Raw genomic sequence first — 21,344 nt, forward strand, 5'->3', positions numbered from 1 at the left:
AAATTAATCCAATTCAAATATGACGTGGTGAGAAAAAAAAGCAGGCCCTACGAAAGAGAATAGCTGGGGACCCAATTTTGGTGAGGGAGGTTTCTGTGAGAATGGTAACTTTCATTGAGACCTAAAGGTTGAGCAAAGCTTAGCCAGGTGCAACGAGAGGAGAGAGACCCATCCATATGGGTCAAACAGATGTGCAAAGGCCCTGAGGCAGGAAAAACCTGCACGTGTGAGGAGCTAAGAGGCAGCCAGCATGGAACATCAAGGGCAAAGGGTGAGGTGGGTGGGGGAGGGATCTCTAGGGGCTTCGGGGCCACGGTAAGATCCTGCTCTCTATCCCAAAGAAAGGCTTTAACCAAGAGTGACAGATGAGATTCTCATTTTCACACTGCTTGGGCCATGTGACAAAACTGCAAATACGAAATAATAGAAGCTGCTCTTATTTCTTATTTCTGTCACTGCTCCCTTACACTGGCAGGCAGCAGGTGATGAAGAGTGTGGGCTAAGGGCTCAGAGTCGGAGCTGGAATTCCCAGTGACGTCACCCACCAGCTGCAGGACCAGGAACAAGCTACTGAACATCTCTAGGCCTTCATTTCCTCATTTGAAAAGTGGACGCAACAACAGTATTTACCTCATAGTTGTTGTGAAGATTAAATGAGATTAAAGTGCTTAGGTCTGTGCCTGGCCTAGAATCAATGCTAAACAAAAGTAGCTATTATTATTATTTCCTTACATTGCCTTGTATTGCTTTCCTTGAAGAAAAACTAGTTCTTAATACACCTTTGTATCATAGTTGCTCATTAAATACTTATTAAATTTAAGGGGGAAATCGGAAACAAGCAAAATCATCATTTTTTAAAGAGCAAAACCGAATTCAGTGTATCCTCACTTCTAGATCCAAGGGGAAAAGACTTCCTTATCATTACATGAGTGTCACGGGGGGCAGCATGATACACCAGAAAGAACAAGGGCTCTGCAGTCAGAGGATCCAGGTCAGGCCCAGCTCTGCCACCGTCACCCGTAATCGCTCCAAGCCTGTTTTCTGATCCGTGAGAGGAGCTGCGATCCCTTCCCTGCCTCCGTCAGAGGGCTGCTGGGAGATCAAACGTGACGAGGTGTGTGGCAGGACTCTGCAAAACGCGGACAAGTGCCCCTGATGGCAGGTCTCACTCTAAGATCCTCAAGGGCCTTGATGGTGCTGCAAGCCAAAGACGCCCTAGGCTTATAAACTCTGAGGCCTCACAGGTCTCCCCACGGTACTACTCTGAACTCAAACTCAAACACGCACATAAAAAAATATGACTACCGTGGCATAGCACTCCTGACTACCAGGCAAGAACTAGCTTTGTCTTTGCCACTAACTCGCTGTATGACCTCAGCCAGTCGTGTGACTTCTCTAAATCTTTATGTAGGTGTAACATGAAGAGATTGGGCTAGATCAGACTAACACTGTGTGCCCCAAATTGTGTGTATACATGAAGTATGTGCATTTTTCTAGAGAGGGGTCTATAGCTTTCATCAGATTCTCAAAGAAGTCTGTCATCTAAAAGAAATTAAAAACCTGGAGGCTGAATGATCTCCATGGTTCATTTAAGCACTGTACCAGCGATTCTGCGACTTCTCGGCAGTGGTCACAGAGGGCCATCTCTAATCCTATATCCACTTGACACATGAGGAAATCGAGACTCAGACAGGGGCAATAACCGCCTCAGACTCACAGAAGTTTTCGGGTTGGAGCTGTCTCATCCCAAAGTCCATGTTCTTCCCAGTGATGCTATGCTGTGCGTAGCACGGATTTACTTTTAACTCTCAATGTCAGTTTCACGCAGCCGGTGTGACCATCAGCTCTCCTCTTTCTCACCCCACCTGGTGCCCTAACGCCAATGACCCTTCAACCCCACTAGAACCTCCCTCACCCCTTGTGGTCCTCTCACCCCTCATTACTCAGCAACAAGGTTGCTCACCCCTCATTACTCAAGGTCAATGTATATAATCATTCCTTTGCATACATCCTCTGCCCTTGCCCTCTCACTGCATCTTCAGAGGTGCTTGTAAACCTACCACTCTGGTTAAATCCAACTCTCCACCTCCTCTGTCCCTGTATCTGTGCAGCTCAAAGTGATGGAGAAAAAGACACAATCGCACCACTGATCTCACTTTCAATTCATGATCACCAGCTTTGGGTGGGCCCTTCGTGTAGCTAGGGTCTCACTATACCTGCCGGGGCCATTCACTCAGCCCCTCAACTAGGTGGTGTTTTACTTCTTTTCCTTTTTCTTCAACTCTCGGACACCTCCTTCCCTATCCTCACTCTCAGATGCTGCTGCTTCCTGTTTCACTGAAAGAACGGGAGAGCATTCTGTTAAGACTCCTACTACGACATGCCCCCGCTGCCAGCACTTGCAGTGACACCCTCCACTTCCCACCATGCTCACCTCTGCCCTGGATCCCCTCTCCTCTTCCCACTCAGCAACTCTGCTCCAGCAATTCCGCCCCCCCACCCTACAGCGTCAACTTTCCTCAAACTCAACACGTCTGAAACTGAACTCCAGATCTTCTGCTGTAAGTTTCTCGGCCTGCAGCCTTCCCCATCTCAGTGCAGGGCAACTCCATCCTTTCAGTCATTCAGGTCAAAAACCATGGAGCCACCCCCGACTCCTTTCTTCACGCCCCACGTTCTGTCAGGCAATCGTACTGGCTCCACCTTCCAACTGTATCCAGACTCTGACCACTCCTCCCCACTTCCTCTGCTCCTACAGGGTCTGAGCTGCCATCACCAGTGGCTGACGCTTCTTCACTCGTCTTTCTGCCCAACGCTCAGCCCTTGCAGGCCGTTCCCAGTACAGCATCTGGAGGGATCCTTTAAAAATATAAATCCCATCAGATTTCTCCTCTGCTCAGAACTCTTTAGTGGTTCCCCGTTTTCAGTGAGAATCAAAGCCAAAGTCCTACGAGAGCCAACATAATCCAGCCAGCCCACACCTGCTACCTCTCTATCCTCTTCCCCTACTGCTCCCCACCGATTCCCTCTGTCCCAGCCCCAGGAAGGCACACCCCACCTGAGGGCCTCTGCAATGGCCCTTCCCTCTGTGAGGAGCTCTCTTTCTCCAGATGCTCAGTCGTTATTTCCCCGCCTCGCCACCTTCAAGTCTTTGCTTGCCTGTCCCCATCTCAATGAGCCACCGTGACTACCCTGTTCAACACTGTACCCAATGCCCTGCCCACCCAGCACTCTCAATCCCCCTTATTCTGTCCTACTTCTTCATCTTCCTAACGCTTACCACCTTCCGCCGTACTGTTCAATTTACTTATTTACCACGTTTATGGTATGCCTTCCCTCGTACTCTCTCTCCTTCCCCCACACCCCCCCCACATAGATAAAAGCCCCATAAGGGAGGGATCTTTGTCTTGCTCTCTGAAGTATCTCAAGCAGCTAGAACAACGCCTGACACACAGATGGGCCTCAATAAATACTAGAATGACTGAATTGAATTGAATGACTGAACTGAAGTCTAAGAGACTAACTATCTTCCGAAACTGCAAGCTGTACTTGAGCCCACTCAACACGACGAAGGCACAGCCAAGGAGAGAAATGAGAGGCTGTGAGGCCGTTACAGACACTAAATCCAAAGCAGCGTCTTACCATCCTTCGCATATGCCACACAGTACACAGTATCTTTGTGTCCCTTTAGGGGCTGAAGTAATGTGCCATCAGACGTGTCGTAAACCTGGCAAAAAAGAGACAAAAGTACAGATTACCCGCGTGGCATCCATTAGTCAGAATCCCTGCAGGTTGCTGATGCTATTTTTGTTGTCAAAAGAACACATTTGTCAATATTCTAAATTTGCACCGAGTAAAAACTGAACCAAGAAACCAGAAAGAATGTGACTTAAAGTTGGGAAACCCAAGAAGGAGAGGCTCTGATTCTGCCCATTACATGGCCGGAAGTGTGCCATTAATGCTCGAGAAACAAAAGTTCACTCCGTGAAACTTCTCTACACAGTTCACTCCCCTTGCATGTATTTCGATATAGGACCAAACAAGCTAGGCCCTCCCGAATAGAGCCAGCACGAGCATGATTCAATGCCAGTGCTAGCCCTGCCCTACTACCAACATCACAGAGACATGTTTCATACTTGCTACCGAGAGTTGGAAGTCACAGACCTGAACTCTGGGTTTGCATATTGTAGGGAGTGTTATAAAACCCATCTGTAACGTGCATTTAGGATTTTATAGCTGTGTAACATCTATAAATATGGGGAGATTTAAAAAACACACCATCTGAGAAATAAAAGCAAAACCCTCCAGATACGGTCAGTGTTGGAGAAGATAACCTATGGGAAATACCTAAAAGGATTTGGATTGTTTACCCTGGACAGAAGAAGTCTGCTGAACAATTTACCCACGGCTTTCAGATTATGTAGCTACCATGCACAGAATGGAGATCAGGCCGTCTGCATATCTCGAGACAACAGAGCAAGAGGAAGCGGACTTACGCAGGAGGAAGGGGAGATCATGCAAAGGGTTTTAGGTCAATCATAAAGAGGTCTCTGAAAGTTACTTTTATACACTGGGACAGGTTCCAGAGACAGCTTACGTTCTTTGAAAATATGAAAAATAGGACAGCATCCATCTGGAATTGTTTAGGAAGGCCAGTGCCTAAAAGCTGGGGTCAGGCTGTCTGGCTTCTCACGGAGGGAGCCCCTTCAGGCCTGTTGTTTGAATTTTTCAGGGGGACAAAACGTGAGCTGACAACAGCTCACTTTCAAGGCATTTTAATTATTTTGAACTCTTTTGTGGGTGTGTCTCAAAGTAAAAAGGGAAAGATGAATGACTCCAAAGGAGGTACTGTTCACAGGTTCCTATCTGATAGACAGTTTACCTACCTGTTTTAAACAGCCCATTTCCTTTCCTATTAAAAAATAATGACTGGTTTTTCCACCTTGCCTTTTTTATCTTAAAAAAAGGGCCAAATTTCAGAGCACTTACAAGAGGCAGAGGAAAAAAAGCACTTAAAAAGGAAACTCAGACAAAATCCTACCAGTAATCTGTTTCCTGCAGCCAAAATCAGTTGGGTTCCGTCGGGCTTAAATGCGAGGTCATATACACTAAACAGGAGACAAGACAAGACAAAAGGACAATTAGGAACCAAAATGATGAGGTCTGCTAATGGCCAGGAAAGCAAACTTTCTTTCCATTATGAAGCACTGATTGTGTATGAGGGAGAAAAATAATGGCTAAGAATTGCATTTGCTTGCAAATTCCATTCAACTACCACACCTTCGATCACAATTCACTTGGCAGTTAGCTGTTGTGTCCCAATTTCCACCTGTCCAGAAGCCAGACACCAGACATGATTCAAAGGGTAAACAGTGGAGGGCACTACCTCATCTAATAATACCATAAAGGCTACACGAACTGAGAGAACGTGTGAGGGCTAGCAAATCCACAGGTCTCTGAAAAAGTTGGTCATTTATTAAAATATCATTACTGGACTTCCCTGGTGGTCCAGTGGTTAAGACTCCACGCTTCCAATGCAGGGGGCACGGGTTCGATCCCTGGGTGGGGAAGTTCCACATGCTGCGAGGCACGGCCAAAAAAAAAAAAAAAACATTACTCTTTCCAATTAATCAGATACTTATCAAGTGCCTCTGAGGTGCTAGGAGCTAACAGATACAAGATGAGTAAATCACAGACCCTCCCTGCCCTCAAGGAAATTACCATCCTGAGGAAAGGTGATGCTCAGACACCCACAAAGAACCACATGTCATCAATTGTAAAGCACACCTTTTTTTCACATTTGATCATTTCTGATGTTGGGATGTGTCTTATAATTAATGATGTGTCAGTTTAACAGGCAGGATTTTTTGCTTTCTTAGTCGTATGTAAAATAATGATATTTTACAATCAGTGACCTCTTAGACTGGATGAAATATAGAACAATACTGTGATAGAGGCTTTAGGAGATACATTAAAGCATATACTGTAGGATTCCCAGAAGTGGACACAGTGTTCGGATTTGGAGAGGATCAGATAAAGCTTCATGAAGAATTCTGAGACATGCAGGAGGAGACTGGGTAGGCGCAGCATTTCAGGCAGAGAAAACAGAACAAGCAAAGACAAGACAGTGGGAATAGCAAATATCTAAATAACCTAATTTGACTGAAACATTTGGCTATGTGCAAGGCAATAGGGAGCGATAAGGCTGGAAAAAACAGGCTGGAGCTGTATTACAAAGATTCTCAAAGGCCCCCAGGCAGAGGATTTCATTAGTTCAGGTGACCCTAGTAAGAATGTGTCAGACAGCACTGCCAAGATGGCCTATTGTAAAAGTTGAACACAGGATAAATTAACCTGGCACCTGTGAGTGATCGAAAAATATACACCGTGGAGTATTCCCTGGCGATCCAGGGGTTAAGACTCCACAATTTCATTGCCGAAGGCGCGGGCTTGATCCCAGGTCAGGGAAATAAGATCCCGAAAGCCACGTGGTGCGGCCAAAAAAAAAACACACCCTGGTAACTACTTGGAGCATTTACCACAGACACCCGATGCTGAGCTCTTCAAATGCATTATTTTATTCTGTCCTCACAACCATTCTATGAGGTAAGAATTACTACTCAATTTTGTGGTTGAGGACACCATGGTTCAGAGAGGTCAAGTATCTTGCCCAACATCACACAGCAAGTGAAAGGGCCAGAATTTTAACTCAGGTCTGACTTTACAGTCTGTGCTATATGGCCTTCCACTCTCCTGAATTACTGTCAAGTATAACAAATCTATGCCACCCTCAATACTTTAACAACAGTGACTAATATTTATTAAGCACATTTATTTACATGTGTGCAAAGTACAGTTTAAATGCTTTACATGTGTTAACTCACTTAATTTTCACAACAAGCTTATATCTGTTTTGCAGATGAGAAAACTAAGCCACAGAGAAGTTAACTAACTTGCCTGAAAATAAATTGCTACTGAGTAGAGGTGGAGCCAGAATTCAAACGCAGGCAGTCTGACTCTGCAGCCCAAGCTCTAACCACTACGCTTGTGGCCTCCATTCTAATTATTATTTGCATATGCCATAGTTGACCAAATAATTAGCAAGAGTCTCCATGTTTCATCAGCAGGAAAAAAAAAAAAAGTGTTATCATCTACTCAAGGCATCACACATAGAATTCAGAGTTCTTATATAGGCTCCATTGACCTCAGAAGCTTCCTTTAATAAAAATAATTCTTCACATATATTCAAGAGTTAAGAGTTGTTGAAGAGTGTAAATTTACATGATCTCATTTGACCTTATGCTAACACAATGCCTCAGACAGGCCAGGCATTATTGGTCCATTTTTACTGATGAGGAAACTGAAGTACACAGGCGAGTCATCTGTTTGCTGTCACACAGCCGGCTGATGGAGAAGCTGGAACACAACGATTGCTACCCCTCTCCAGTTGGGCATCCCTCGTGATAGAAGCAAACACAAACCCTGAGTCCTTCAGCTTCCTCGCTCTTACGTGGTAACAGACCTGAGCCTTCCCGTCTCTCAAGCTTTCTTTCTCAGAATCTGGGGGACAACGTACTGGGTGCATTTCACACTGCGGAGAAGCAGGGCGGGAGAGGGAAAAGCAGGGGGGAGCTGGGGCCAGAAGGGCTGACCTTCGGCCTGAGCTGTGGTCCTCACCTACTCAGCAGGGCTAGGGAGCTGCCCTCCCGCCTCGCAGGGTGCACAAGCACCACCTCCTGTGGGGAGCTGGTGAGGCACGAGGTTTGGGAGGGGTCTGCACCTCTCTTCCACAGTCATCTTGGTCGTGTGGCTCCCTTCCTGCCTTGTACATATCTGAGCCCATCAAAGTGGTTCCCGTGTGGCTTCTTCTTCACTAGGATCATTTTGGGCTGAATTATTAGCAAATCATTTCTGAGCATCTCACTTGAGCCAAGTCTTTAGCTACCTTCCTTTCAGATGTGAAAATTCATTTTCTCCGCATTTCTTGAAGTTTGCTTTTCTAAAGTATAACATACATGTCTGATTTACCCCAATCAAAATTCTTATTGTACTTAGAATCTGTACAATTCAATTTAAGAATTATATAATCTTCTGTATTTACACTGTTTCTGATACTATCTTATCCCCTTAATTACAGTCATATGCAATTTCAGGGTAATGACCCTATTTTAGACATTTGTGGACCCACAGTACATGGCATTGTCGTAGACACAAAATGAGTATAACTGACAAACTGACAAGATTTTTATCTGGAACCCCTTGGGCTTTAATTACATCATAAGATCACAGAAACTTTCCCAAACTATTGGGAAAGACCCTAGACCCTGTCATATAGTCCAACTCCCCTACCAGGGCAGGAATTCCCTATTGATGGATCCAGCCTCTGCTTGAACACTTCCAGGGCTGGGGAGTTCACCCATCTGCAGACAGTACGGTAGGATGGCTCTCTCTCCCCACCTGTCCCCTTTTATGAAAAACGGACATTGTCAGATGCCATTGCAGAGAGACAGAGGGTGAGTCCTGCAAACTGTCCTCTGCCAACCCTGTGCCCACCCCACTGTAAACTGAAGTCTCAGGGTGCCTCTCCAAATCCTGCACAACCTGATCCAGCCCCCACTTACTTGATTTGAATCTTAAGCAAATTGTTACCTCATCAAGTCTCAGTTTCTTCATCTGTAAATGGGGTAACAATTCCAACCTCACAGGCTGCTGTGGAGATTAAACAAGATAAGGCATGTAAACACTGTCTGGCCCACAGCTGCTGTGGATGACGGGCAGAGCAGATGGCAGCCTGCCTGGAATAAGGCATCATGGTTGAGGAGAACCTAGAGCACTGCTTTGAAGGGAGACAAGAAGGAGGTCAGAGAAGAATAAGAGAACATTTGGGAAGGGCCTCTGGACAGGAAAATGGAGTTTTCAGCTGAACTGAAAAGCATAAATTTAAATCTTAGCAAAAGGGGGCAGGGTGGGGCAGGGGAAGGACCACCTAATTAAGTGCACAATCTGACATGGAAGGTAATGGGGAGTCACTCTGGGTTGATGAGAGGCGAGGTAACGGATCACAGCAACAGGACTCAAAAAAGAGAATTCCTGCTGCTACACAAAGGTTAGACGGAAGCAAAAGAGCAGACCAGCAGGTGGAGCTGGTTCAGTGTGGAGGAAGAATCTTTGACATCTGGGGTTTTGGAGGTCTACTATTTATTTTTAGAGTTTTTTGTTTTGTCTCATTCTGGGCTATCCGCTTGCATATGTAGCTGCCATCAGTATTGCTGGTCTTTAGAACCCCTAAAGCCCCTACACTAGAATAGCTGTAATGGGTCAAAAACCAAATGACCAGTCTTCATTCATCATTCATTCACTCACCTCTTCATTCATTCATGAATACCTCTATCCGTGAAATAATCACAACCACCACTGTCTAGGCTCTAGAATAAGGCTTGGAAATGAGTAAGACATAGCCATTGCTTTTAAGGGGTTTATAGACTTCTGGGATCAACAGTTTCCCATAAACTCTTGCACTAGAGAGACTCTAAGTACCACAAGAGAGGAATGAACAAAATCCTATGCCAGGGGTTGAAAACTGGGAGCCAATCAGGCTATATTTGGCCAGCAAACGTTTTGTTTGGCCCATATGGTATTTTATTTTGTTTTTTTTTTTTTATAGATTAGGTGCCAACATTTAAAAATTAGGACATTTCACATAAAAAACCAGCTCCCTGGCTTCTGGTGTAAACAGGAAGCTCTGAGCCACGCTGGGCCAAATTCCTGCAGGGTGGTAATTGGCAGAAGCAGAGCAGCTGCTGTCCCTTTCAGTCGGAGCATGCGCTCTCCAGTCTGCCACAGTCCTTGCCACTTCTTAGTATCTGACAGCAAAATCAAATGCTCAGCTGCTAGCTATCAGCAGCTCGTGCTATGAATACTTTTATAACAGTTAAGAGAAAAGTTTAAAAAAAAATTTTTTTTTTTACTCAAATCTCTATTAAAAGTAGAAGTGAGGGCTTCCCTGATGGCGCAGTGGTTACGAATCCGCCTGCCAATGCCGGGGACACGGGTTTGAGACCTGGTCTGGGAAGGTCCCACATGCCACGGAGTAACTAAGCCCGTGTGCCACAACTACTGAGCCTGTGCTCTAGAGCCTGCAAGCCACAGCTACTGAAGGCCGCACACCTGGAGCCCGTGCTCCACAACAAAGCCACAGCAATGAGAAGCCCTCGCACCACAATGAAGAGTAGCCCCTGCTCGCTGCAACTAGAGAAAGCCCACGCGCAGCAACAAACACCCAACTCAGCCAAAAATAAATAAATAAATTTATTTTTTTTAAAAAAGTAGAAGTGAAAGATACAGCTGTAGGGCTATACGTTTCAAGAAGAGTGCAATATAGAAAAGAATACTCCTAGGGAAAACAAACAATTCCTTGTGTTCAAGGTGCAAATAAGCATCTCCCATTTACGTTGCCTGCCTGATTCCTGCAGGCATTTGAGTTTGCAGCCTCTATAACACCAGGAATAATTAATGCAGTGGCTAAGAGCATTGGCTCTGGAGTGAGGAAGAAAGCTGGCTCCACCACTTACTCACCGTGTGACCCTGGCAAATTATTTACCCACTCTGTGCTTCAGTCGCCTCATATGTAAAACAGAAATAAGTGTAGTACCTACGTCAGGTACTGTTGTGAGGTGACAATGAGATAAAAGATATGAAGTTCTTAGCCAGTGCCTGGCACAAAGTAAGCATTAGCTATTACTGGTGCAAAGTACAAAGAGAGCGACATCTCCAAACGGAGGCTTAAGGATGTTTAGGATTTCACCGTGAGGAGATGAAGGCCTCACACAGAGAGGCCGAAGAAAAGACAGAGAGGGAATGGCTCTGTTCCAGTAGCCAAAGCAGAGGCTTCACAATTAAGCTGAAAAGATCATGCAGGAAGTTTTGAAAGTCAGGCTGAGGAGAACTGCCCAATAAGTCAGTATGCCCCCAAATGTGTTGTTATATGATGGATTTGGGGGACAAAAATGGAATAGGACATTAAACAACGTTGAATCATAAAGTGAGAAAGTCATTCTCTTTCGATCCTCTTTCAAACCTTCTAACAAAACACAGGAGAAATTCTTGCTCTGATGCTATTCAACTCAAGCACCTCTCCAACCACACTTGCTAAATCTCTAGCTCTAGAGACACTACACCTGAGGCTCAGAGGTTCCCTAGCAACAGTATCTAGCTACAACTTGTTAACGCCGTTTTGTTTCTCCCTGCTTTAAGTTCTACAGTTATCTTACATTTACAGCGATTGCTACTGGTTTTCATATACGGTGTAATAAAGTTTCCCTGTAGAATGTAAAAGCATGTTTAAAGGAAAATAAGTGAGACAATTTAGAGAAAAGGTCAAGTAAACAAGAGTATTAGGTAACACGCGGATGCGGCATAAGTTGTGAAGCTGGAAAACACTGATGAGCCCAGGATGGATTCTGAGTAAAGGAACGACAAGATCAGACTGTGATTATGTGTAAAGCTGCCTCCACAGGCCACTACCTCACGCGTGGTACATCCCCTTGCTCCCTCTCCAGGCCTCAGTTTCTCCATCCGCAAAGTGGTGGGAAGGCGACCCTGCAGTCGCCCAGAGAGGGACTCAGGGCCCTCAGCCCAGCCCGCAGGCCCGTTACCCTTGGCAACCACCAGGGTTCACGCCATAGCGCCCGCCATCCCCGCTGGGGCTCAGCCTCCCGCTCCTCCCGGGCTGCCCCGCTCCTCACCACTGCTCGGCTTTATCTCTCCACGTCAACACGGCCCTCATAGCGGTTTCCCTCACGCCTCGGGCCCCTCCTCCCCGCCTCAGCAACAGGCCTAACTCCGCGAGCCACTTTGTCTCCCCGCGCTACCCCGGCAACGCACATGCGCAGTGAGCTACGCGCGAGGCAGAGCGTTCCGAGTGCGCATGTCTACAAGGGAGGGCTAGAAAGAAGGAACAGGAGGCTAGAAGGCGTCCTCATATCTAGGACGCTCGCGATTGGTCGGAACGGGAAGGGGGCGGTGCGTCTTCCTCGACAAAGGACTTGATTGGCTGAGCCGTGGAAATGGCGGCTGTGGTCAAGGGGGGAGGCTGGAAGGCTGCTGAGCAGTCGGACAGACTCACTGCTTCCATCTTTTCGTTCCATCCTAGAGTTCCGAGCTGAAAAAGCTTCTTTTTCGCCTCTTACTCCGCTCCAGACCCAGAGCGACGCACCCTCTCGGCTTATTACTGCAGCCGGAGCCTGCTTGAGGGACACGTCTGGGATGGAGAGTCCGAGCCTGGGGGACTGCGGAGCTGCCCCCTCTGTCATCGCCAACCAGCGCCTAGTCCCCGACCGGCCGTGTGACCCCCGGCAAGTTATTGTCCCCTTTCGGGCCTCAGTTCACCACCTGTAAAATGGGAGCGGGAGAGTAGAAGGTGGGTGGGCCTTTCTTACCTAGGGTGGATGGACACTTGGAGGCCGGCAGGGTTAGTTCCTAAGAACAGGGGCTGGAGTACTGAGTACTTGTGTATGTGCGGTGTGGGGCTAAGATGATTTACCTACTTTTTTTTTCCCCCAAAAAAATGTGATTCTCAGAACTACCTTGAAAGAGGTATTACCTCCTTTTTACAGATGGAGAAAGAGACTGACAGGTTAAGTAACTTGCCCTTGGACCTCATGGGTAGTAAATGGCAGAGCTAGGATTTGAACCCAGTCTGTTGATTTTAAAGTTCGTGCTGTTTTCACCAGGATTCAGTTTCCTTATCGCCAAAATTGTGAACAGTATAATTTCTTAAGATCCACCCAGATCCCCCAAATTATTTAACCCCGTATTGCATCAGAAGACTTTGATTCTAATTCTAGTCAGTCACTGGCTCATGCTTTCCCTATTTGTAGAAAAGAAGTTGTTAGACATGTCTAGAGATGTCTCATCCAATTTTGAAAATGTAAATATGATTTAGTGATTAGGATACACTCTACTGAAGTTTTTCAACAATAGTAGAGGGGGAGAAGTATTAGAGCAAGATTTATTAGACCTAGGTCCTGGAATCAGTTCTGCAAATAACTTAATCTTCCTGTCACTCAATTTTATCAATAAAATGAGAGTAATCCTTATCCTACCTACCTCAAAGGTTATCGGATCAAGAATGAAAGAGAGTTTGAAAATTCTTTATCAAATGTTCTTTACCTTTTAGAGGGTTACAACCTCTGATGAAAGTAATAAGACACTGTCCCCCCACCGCCCCCAAAATGCACATATATATAAAAATTTTACCTCACTTATTTCGGGGGGAGGAGGGTGTCTCACTGACTCATTTAAGCTGTTCTGTTGACCCCCAGGTTAAGAGCTCAGCTATTGGTTCATGTTTTTAAACTTATGCCAAGTGTCACCAGAAATCTCTATAACAGAGCTATTCAATGATTAACAAAAAAAAATTTTTTTTTCTAGCAAGTAGCTTGAGCTTTTCATTGTGCAGAGTTTCCAACCCTTTTTAACCATGTTGGAGGACAGGAAGATATTGGAGAGGAGGAAGATACTCTCATAGAATGACTGAGCCATACTGATTTTAATCTCTCCCATAGTCCAAATAGTCCATGTGGTTCCTTCTCTGTTATGGACTGAAATTGAATAAGCAGAGTGAAATTAATTTTAAATGAGTTAATCACTTGGAGTTTGTTTTTTTTCAGGGAGGAAGATGTTGCTCTGGGATCAGAAAGAGTGGGAGAAGATGAGAAACAAATGGTGATAAAAAGCAGCAGTGAGTGTAATCCCCTGCTACAAGAACCCATTGCTTCTGCTCAATTTGGTGGTAGCACAATGACAGAGTGCCATAAGCCTGTACCATGTGGATGGGAAAGAGTTGTGAAGCAAAGGTTATCTGGGAAAACAGCAGGAAGATACGACGTATATTTCATCAGGTGAGCATGCAAGATGGTAAAGGTAAGTACAGCCAAATAATTTTGTCTAGACAGGTGGTAGGAACGCATAGCAGGAGTTTTGGCTTTTTTCTGTTTTTACCATAAAACCATTACAGATTCTGTTCCTTCACTGTCACTGGTTACTTACATCAGGTGATTTGGGGACAAATACTTACATTTTCTTCTTCTGTGAATGGCTACTGGTAAGGATGCACTTAAGCTATATTTGTAAAATTATGTTCTGTTGTCATAGAGGAAACTATTTTAAAGTATCACTTTTTTCATTTTAAATGACAAATGCCCACGGCAAAGTTTGGAAATTATTAATAAAAAATCCGAAATGTGGTCCAGTTTTTTTTTAAGTCACTTTTATTAACTAGCAATAAGTTTTCTTTAATATCATTTTCTAGCCCACAGGGACTGAAGTTCCGATCCAAAAGTTCACTTGCTAATTATCTTCACAAAAGTGGAGAGACTTCTCTTAAGCCAGAAGATTTTGATTTTACTGTACCTCCTAAAAGGAGCATCAAGTCAGGATGTAAAGACCAAAGCATGGCAGTTCTGCCATCCCAACTGCAAAACGAAAGTAGCAATTCAAACCGGAGCCTCAGGACACGAAGCAGGTGGAAAAAAGATGTGGTTTCTTTGCCAAGTGCTAGTTTGGAATTGCAAAATAGCAGAGAACTCTCTAACTTTACTTCCATTCATTGGCTTTTGAAAGAAGATGATGGTGTTAATGATGCTGACTCCAGAAAGGTTAGAAAGTCCAAAAGAAAGGTGACTGTTCTGAAAGGGATTCAAATTAAGAAATCTAAAACAGGGTGCCGGAGGAGTCTTCCAGATCCTGTTCAAAATAATAGAAAAAGAGCATCTGTGTATAATAAGGCAGCAGATGCTGAAAGCGAGCCTCTTGCACAAGAAAGTCAGCTTGAGAGAACTTGCTGCGTCTCTGATGCCAGAGCAAGCGACAAGACCCTCACTGTTACCAGCGAAGAGGAGAGGCTTGGTAAAGAAAAATCATTGTGTTCAGGATCAGATTTTGAACAGACCACTTCTGGCATCATAAACAAATTACATTCAACCGAAGAAGCAGGACACAACAAGAAGTGTGAGGGTACCTTTTTAGAATCTGAGAAAATAAGAACCAAAGTAGAAGCTGGGGAAAGGAAGGAGCATTTGCATATTGACATTTCAAAAGGTGGCTCTGAAATGGACAACAGCTCACAAACGGAGAAAGACTCTACTTCTGCGAAAATACTTCAAGGTATTCAGTGCACTAAAGTGCTGTTAAATATGTGATGAGGATTTTGCACTTCATGCCTGTACCCAGTTAGCATGTGGGAATAGAATGGAGAAGTAGGGCCAAATGTCAGATACATTCTACCAGTTGGTCCTAGTGCCTTGTGTAACCGATATTTAAGCCCTTTTGTATGGCAAAGAAACAATCAGCTGGCTACTGCCCCCAACAGAGGACAACTGTGCCATTAACTGTTGCTACCATCCTGGTACAACACCTGGGACTCTCTTCAGCAGTGCTCTCCCTTCTTCCCTTTTTTCCAGCCAATAATCTTACAACTTTAGGGGAAATAAAAAGGTTTCACTTGTGAAAAGATTTGGGGAAGACTCCTCTTATACGTAAACTGGGTGAGAATAGTCAGTATCTTCTCTTTGCACCCCTCCTGTTACTTATTACTGATGTGTGACTTCCAATTTAATTTTGTATATATCATAGTCATTTTTATCTTCGATTGTAATGCTTCTCTAAAATGCTTTAGAGCTCTAAATAATTCAAAACTGTAATCACATAGTTCATCTATTTTTTGTAATATGCTCTTAATACAGAGTTTAGAGCTTAGCAGTTTTGCCTTTATAATACCTCAGTGAATAAGAGAGGAAAGAAAGGAGACCTTTGAGCAACCCTATATTAGTTATTCATTATGCCATTATGGTATGATGAATAACTCCTTTAAAGAAGAATAGTAATTTTACTTAAAGTCCTATGGAGAGACAGCGTGGACAAATTAGTAGAGCAGGTGGTTAGAGTTGGTTCCTGCTCTTGGTCCCACTCATGATTTTATTATGTCTTTGCTGTGCCTGGAATTTCTCTACCTTGAACAGAAGATGACCACATACACCTAGGAACTACGTAAAAATTCTCCAATGTGTCCTTTAAAGACCTTGAGCTTCCTAAAGCCTTGAGGTTTATGTAGATTTATTGCTAGTAAAATGGGCAAATAAAATATCAAAAACATCCTTTTGTGACTAAAATGGAAGTATGCTAGTCATCCTGTGCATAAAGAAGTCTAGTTCTCAACATAAGTACGTTTACTGTAGGTGATAGGTATCCAGTGGAGTAGTAAAGACTTTCCCAGTGCCTTAGTTAGAAATTGCCACGTAAATTGAGCTTAGTCTCCTAGTAATAAAAGAGGCTAGTCGGTAATTATCTATAGGAACCCACAGAAGAAGTTATCAAGTAGGTAGTAAGAGCAGTTTCCTTTGTTCTGATTCTTTTTTACTTTCCACTGGGCTTTGCCTATTCAAACTAGAATAGCAAAGAACACTAGACTGATTATCTGGAGATGTGGATACTTGTCCCAATCTATAGTCAATCCCACTATTGTTTTCAGATAGTTGCTTAATTTCTAAGCCTTAGAGTCTTCATCTGTACAACACGGGTAATAACCCTCACCAGTCCTGTTTTTCACATCATGAATATTGTAACATAAAATGAGAAGTGAAAAAGATGGCTTCACGCTAGACAAATGCAAGGTATTATTAACTGACATTCAAATTTAGAGGGTATGGCTATAGGGAGTATTAATATGATGATTTTAGAAACTTGAAAGCCTAATAGTGTTGGTCAAAGAGTCTGTTAAACTAAACTTCCCAGCAGATAGTGGCCTTAGGTGTTCTAAGGTCCAAATCTTAGGCTTTCCTGCAGGTTCTGTTTTATCTGTATCCTTTTTGTTTGTTTGTTTGTTTTTTAGTAAAAGTATTCACTGCAGAATATTTGGAAAAGATGGAAAATTAAAAGAAAAGAAAAATTAGCAACAACCATTATACCATTATGCCATTTTGGTTTATTCTAATATCTATCACATTTTTTTCTTTATTAAATTGGGATCATATGTTGAATATTGCTTTTTTCACTTAAAAATTAATGACATGGGAAAAATTCATGAGGTAGTCTCAAAATATTTTAATAACCACATTGTACAAATGTCATACTTTAAAATATTCTATATTATTTCCAATTTTTCAATGTAGTGAACTCTGCACAAAAATCATAGAGAACTAGTATAATAGTGGTTAAAGGCATGGACTCAGGAACCAGACTGCCTGGATTAGAATTTCAGCTCTTGACACTTACTAGCTGTGGGACCTTGGGCAAGTTACCTAGCATCTCTGTACCTCAATTTCCTTATTTGTAAAGTGGAGGCAAAATAGTACCTACCTCGCTCATAGGTCATTAGTAGGATTAAACTGGTGAATTTTTGTGAAGTGCTTAGAATAGTGCTAAACTGAACGTTTTGTAGTAGTAGTGTGTTGTTGTTGTTTGCAGCCCTGAATATCTCTTTAGGCTAAACCATAGATCCTGTAAACAATGTTCACTCTTTCCTTTTCAGAAGACGCCATCCCACAGACACAAATAGAAAAAAGGAAAACAAGCCTGTATTTTTCCAGCAAATATAACAAAGAAGGTATCCCTTTTCCAATCAGAAAAGCAGACTTTAAACCTATTTCAAGGGTTCCCCTCTAATACAGTGTGTTTGTTTAGTTCTTAGTCCCCCACGACGCAAGGCCTTTAAGAAGTGGACACCTCCTCGGTCACCTTTTAATCTTGTCCAAGAAACACTTTTCCATGATCCGTGGAAGCTCCTCATCGCGACTATATTCCTCAACCGGACCTCAGGTTTGTGGATTCTTTTCATCTTTGTCTTAGTAGAGACAGTGTGGTGAGGAGAATTGATCAGGAAACCTGGTCTCAAGTGTGATTTTGACCTCAGGTAAGGCCTTCTTCTTTCAGTCAGTCCTCAAACTCTTCACCTATAGACTAGATGACATCCAGCAGCCTTTTTAGCATTAAAGAGCAGATTTTCATTTATGTTCTACTTCCAAATTGCTTTTAGTCATCAATGAAAATCCGTTACTTAACCTTCCTCCTCTCTGTGTCATGTATAAAAGCATTTCTTTTTCATTGGATGCTTTCTTTCATGTCACTGGCACCTTATGTTCTGTATGCTTTTACACTAGTTATATGATGATCTGATGATCTAAAAACCAATATCATACAAGGCCAGGTTTTGGCATAATTTGGACTGTTAACCAAATTGGTTGATGGTGTTGGGTTTTGACTCTGAGAGTGGTTGCTGATTTAGGTAATGTCTTCTCATCAGTGGTTTAAGAAGAAAGAAAAAAACTCTCTATATGAGATTTCTAGTTAAAGAAGTACATGAACCTAAAATCAGCCCATCTGGAGGCTTGTAGTCATGTAGTTACTTTTATTTCCTAGGCAAAATGGCAATCCCTGTGCTTTGGCAGTTTCTGGAGAAGTATCCTTCAGCTGAGGTAGCGAGAACTGCAGACTGGAGAGATGTTTCAGAACTTCTTAAACCTCTTGGTCTCTACGATCTTCGAGCAAAAACCATTATCAAGTTCTCAGGTACTTTCCCATATACCCAAAGGGAAAAACATAAATTGTGCCTATTTAAGAGAGCCACACCTGACACTTTAATGTCCTCAGTTGCGACATTAATAGAGGTCATTCAGCTCAAGCACTGAAGGCATTTGAAGATAGTTCGCTTGCCCCAAAGTGCAGTCTCCCGCTGACCCAGGTGATAAATCTTTGCCCAGCACCAGGTCAGGCTGTGTGGGCAGGATTAGAGGAAGAAGTCAGTGAAGCAGAAAGTCCAGTTGACCTCAGGGACATAACCCCTGTCTCGTTAGGTCAGCACAAAACAATAACGGTTAGTCAGTGGCAGACAAGCAGGTCAGAGCGGGGTGGTGGCTGCAGGAATTCAGAAGAAAGCAGCCACAAGTCAGGCTGTTAGGAGAGATTCTTTCCCGTCCTTTTCTGTTGTTCCTCCTTTTCAGGGAAAGCATTTTCCTAGAGGCTGACCTGATATGCGGGGTGTTGTATTCTCAGATGAATATCTGACAAAGCAGTGGAGGTATCCAATTGAGCTTCACGGGATTGGCAAATATGGCAACGACTCTTACCGAATTTTTTGTGTCAATGAGTGGAAGCAGGTAAGGCCCGTCTCCGGCACATTTTGTCTCTGAGGCAAAGTAAGTCCACCATTATGGCTAACATGATTTCTTGGACACACGTGCCATTACAGTCACAACCAGCTTTGTTCCAGGCTTGAGGGGCACTGGTGGCTTGGGGTTATTGACAGCAGGAGAGGGTCCATAGATTTCCCCAAGTCCACAAAGACTCCCTGGTCTCTGACTGACCTCCACTGGTTTGCCACTTCTAGCCCTCTTCCTGTCATTTCCATTCACGTACTGTCTCTAGGCCTAATGTGGTTTTCCTCCTGTCACAGTCATACTCGCCTTCAAAAGCACACCACTGAAGGGAAGCGGGCAGGTGCAGGATTGGAGTGCATGCTTGTGGGGTTTCTTCTCGTGGTCTCAGACTATTTTTGTGGTAGGTGGGTCCTACTTCGGCTGCCCATTCTATTGAGTATGCCCAGCCCATGGGCATCTGGGTGGCATCCTGGCAGCTGATAGGCACTGCCACATAGCCTGTACACTGCCCTTTTAGTCTGTGACTTGCCCTAAAGCATTTAGCTGGGAGGTCTGGCCAAGTCCATTCCTGCTTCACCATTTATTGTGACCTGAGCAGTCCATTTAACTGTCAGGGTCTATAACCTCCTGGAAAATGGCATATTAATACTTGACTCATGTTATCACCACCCTCCACACTGAGTCCCATTGAAGATCAGTACCAAATTGGAAAGTACTTTGTAAACTGTAAAGGATTGCTTTGATGTAAGGTATAATTTTAACTATTCATGAATCTCATTAGGGTAAAGGTTATCATTTTCAGGTATATTGTCATAAGGTACTGTTCCCCCACCATATCTTTAAAAAGCCAATTTTAAAAATGTATTTCTGACTAACTTACGTAAGGCCTCTGTCTCCTAATGTGTTGTATTTCTTCCAGGTACACCCTGAAGACCACAAGTTAAATAAATATCATGACTGGCTTTGGGAAAATCACAAAAAATTAAGTCTATCTTAAAACTCTTTGACGTTTTCAAGCTTGTTTTTATGCATTGCTTTGCACTTCGATTCTTAAAAGCTCCACTAAGCACAACCGCCTTTCCAGGTGTATAGATTCTAATCAGCCCAACTAGAAACTTAATGTGTGTGTTCTTTTTTTTTTTTTTTTTTTTTTTTTTGCGGTACGTGGGCCTCTCACTGCTGTGGCCTCTCCCGCTGCAGAGCACAGGCTCCAGACGTGCAGGCCCAGCGGCCATGGCTCACGGGCCCAGCCGCTCCGCGGTATGTGGGATCCTCCCAGACCGGGGCACGAGCCCATGTCCCCTGCATCGGCAGGCGGACTCCCAACCACTGTGCCACCAGGGAAGCCCTAATGTATGTCTTCTTAATGTGTGTACCACCAGAAGATCTTTGCTACTGAATGTGCAATGGCATGTTCTGAGATTTTTTAAAAAAATAAATTGTTATTTGACAGCAATCCTAAAAATGTATATGACTTTTCCAATAATGAAATGTGATTTGAAGTTTAAAAAAACTTTCCTCAGTTATTAATAATATGAAGCAAATTTCTATCAACCTTGCCTGAGGGAAGATTAGACCTCCTGTTGTCCTTCTGTAGAAAATATCACACAATTGTTATATGAAGAAGCAAAGAGTTTTCAGCCACACATGTCAGAAAAGATATGATAGGGTAAATTAGGCAGTTAATTAATAAAGTATATTAAAAAACGCTAACCTCCAAAGAAAAATAAGATTATTTTGTCATGATGTGTCCTTGATGACTGTCTGCTGGCTTTTAGGAATTGGAGATTTGACCATTTGATAACCTAATGTGCATGTCTGCCTGTAGTTCTGTTGCAGAGTGTTGGCTTCTGACTCAACGCATTTACCTTGATCCCTATGTGAAAACTTGAGCATTTACCCATCTCCCATCTTCCAGCTGGAGGACAGGGCCTTTTAAGTGTTATGCCATTTTAAAAACAGGTATTATAATGGTATAGCTCAAATACTGAAACATTTACTTTAGAAGGAACTCACAAAACAAACAAAAATCTGTTATTAAATCTCGATTATCCATTGTCATTTTAAGGCATAATTTGGAAATTAAGTTGATTGAATAAATGAAAAACAAATTGTTAGGGAAACTACCTTTGATGTAGGGTAGAGTGTGAACAGAACCAGGATACAGTGTGCTGCAGAGCTAGTTGGTGGTTT

The 21,344-nt window shown here is 43.5% G+C and overlaps 2 protein-coding genes across 11 annotated transcripts in view; one reads left to right on the forward strand and one right to left on the reverse strand.

Annotated features, from left to right (window-relative positions):
* Nucleotides 1-11,915, reverse strand: part of IFT122 (intraflagellar transport 122) — a 70,999-nt gene extending 59,084 nt beyond the window's left edge. For 6 of the 9 annotated variants that reach the window (XR_014016927.1, XR_014016928.1, XM_081247073.1 and 3 more), the window contains exons 1-3: nt 11,745-11,914; nt 5,042-5,108; nt 3,643-3,727 (exon numbers count right to left, since the gene is read on the reverse strand). Coding sequence is in view for 7 of the 9 variants with exons in the window: in XM_081247073.1 (XP_081103199.1) it covers nt 3,643-3,727; nt 5,042-5,108; nt 11,745-11,785 (193 nt within the window). In the remaining 2 variants the exon portion in view is untranslated. Of the gene's footprint in view, nt 1-3,642; nt 3,728-5,041; nt 5,109-8,649; nt 8,710-11,744 lie in introns of all 9 variants that reach the window. The other 3 variants (XM_081247076.1, XM_081247074.1, XM_081247072.1) reach the window with 2 other exon arrangements.
* Nucleotides 11,916-12,067: 152 nt separating this feature from the next.
* Nucleotides 12,068-20,830, forward strand: MBD4 (methyl-CpG binding domain 4, DNA glycosylase). 2 transcript variants are annotated; one of them, XM_081247087.1, is made up of 8 exons: nt 12,068-12,357; nt 13,675-13,901; nt 14,312-15,165; nt 17,528-17,602; nt 17,680-17,814; nt 18,415-18,564; nt 19,048-19,151; nt 20,071-20,830. In XM_081247087.1, the coding sequence occupies exons 1-8, from the start codon at nt 12,265-12,267 to the stop codon at nt 20,146-20,148; spliced, it is 1,716 nt and encodes a 571-aa protein (XP_081103213.1). In that variant the 5' UTR covers nt 12,068-12,264; the 3' UTR covers nt 20,149-20,830. The 2 variants fall into 2 exon arrangements, with proteins under 2 accessions (XP_081103213.1, XP_081103214.1); XM_081247088.1 differs by having other exon boundaries at nt 17,531-17,602.
* The last annotated feature ends 514 nt before the right edge of the window (nt 20,831-21,344 follow it).

The sequence above is a fragment of the Mesoplodon bidens genome (assembly GCF_964165515.1).
Source record: "Mesoplodon bidens genome assembly, chromosome: 10".
NCBI lineage: Eukaryota > Metazoa > Chordata > Mammalia > Artiodactyla > Ziphiidae > Mesoplodon > Mesoplodon bidens.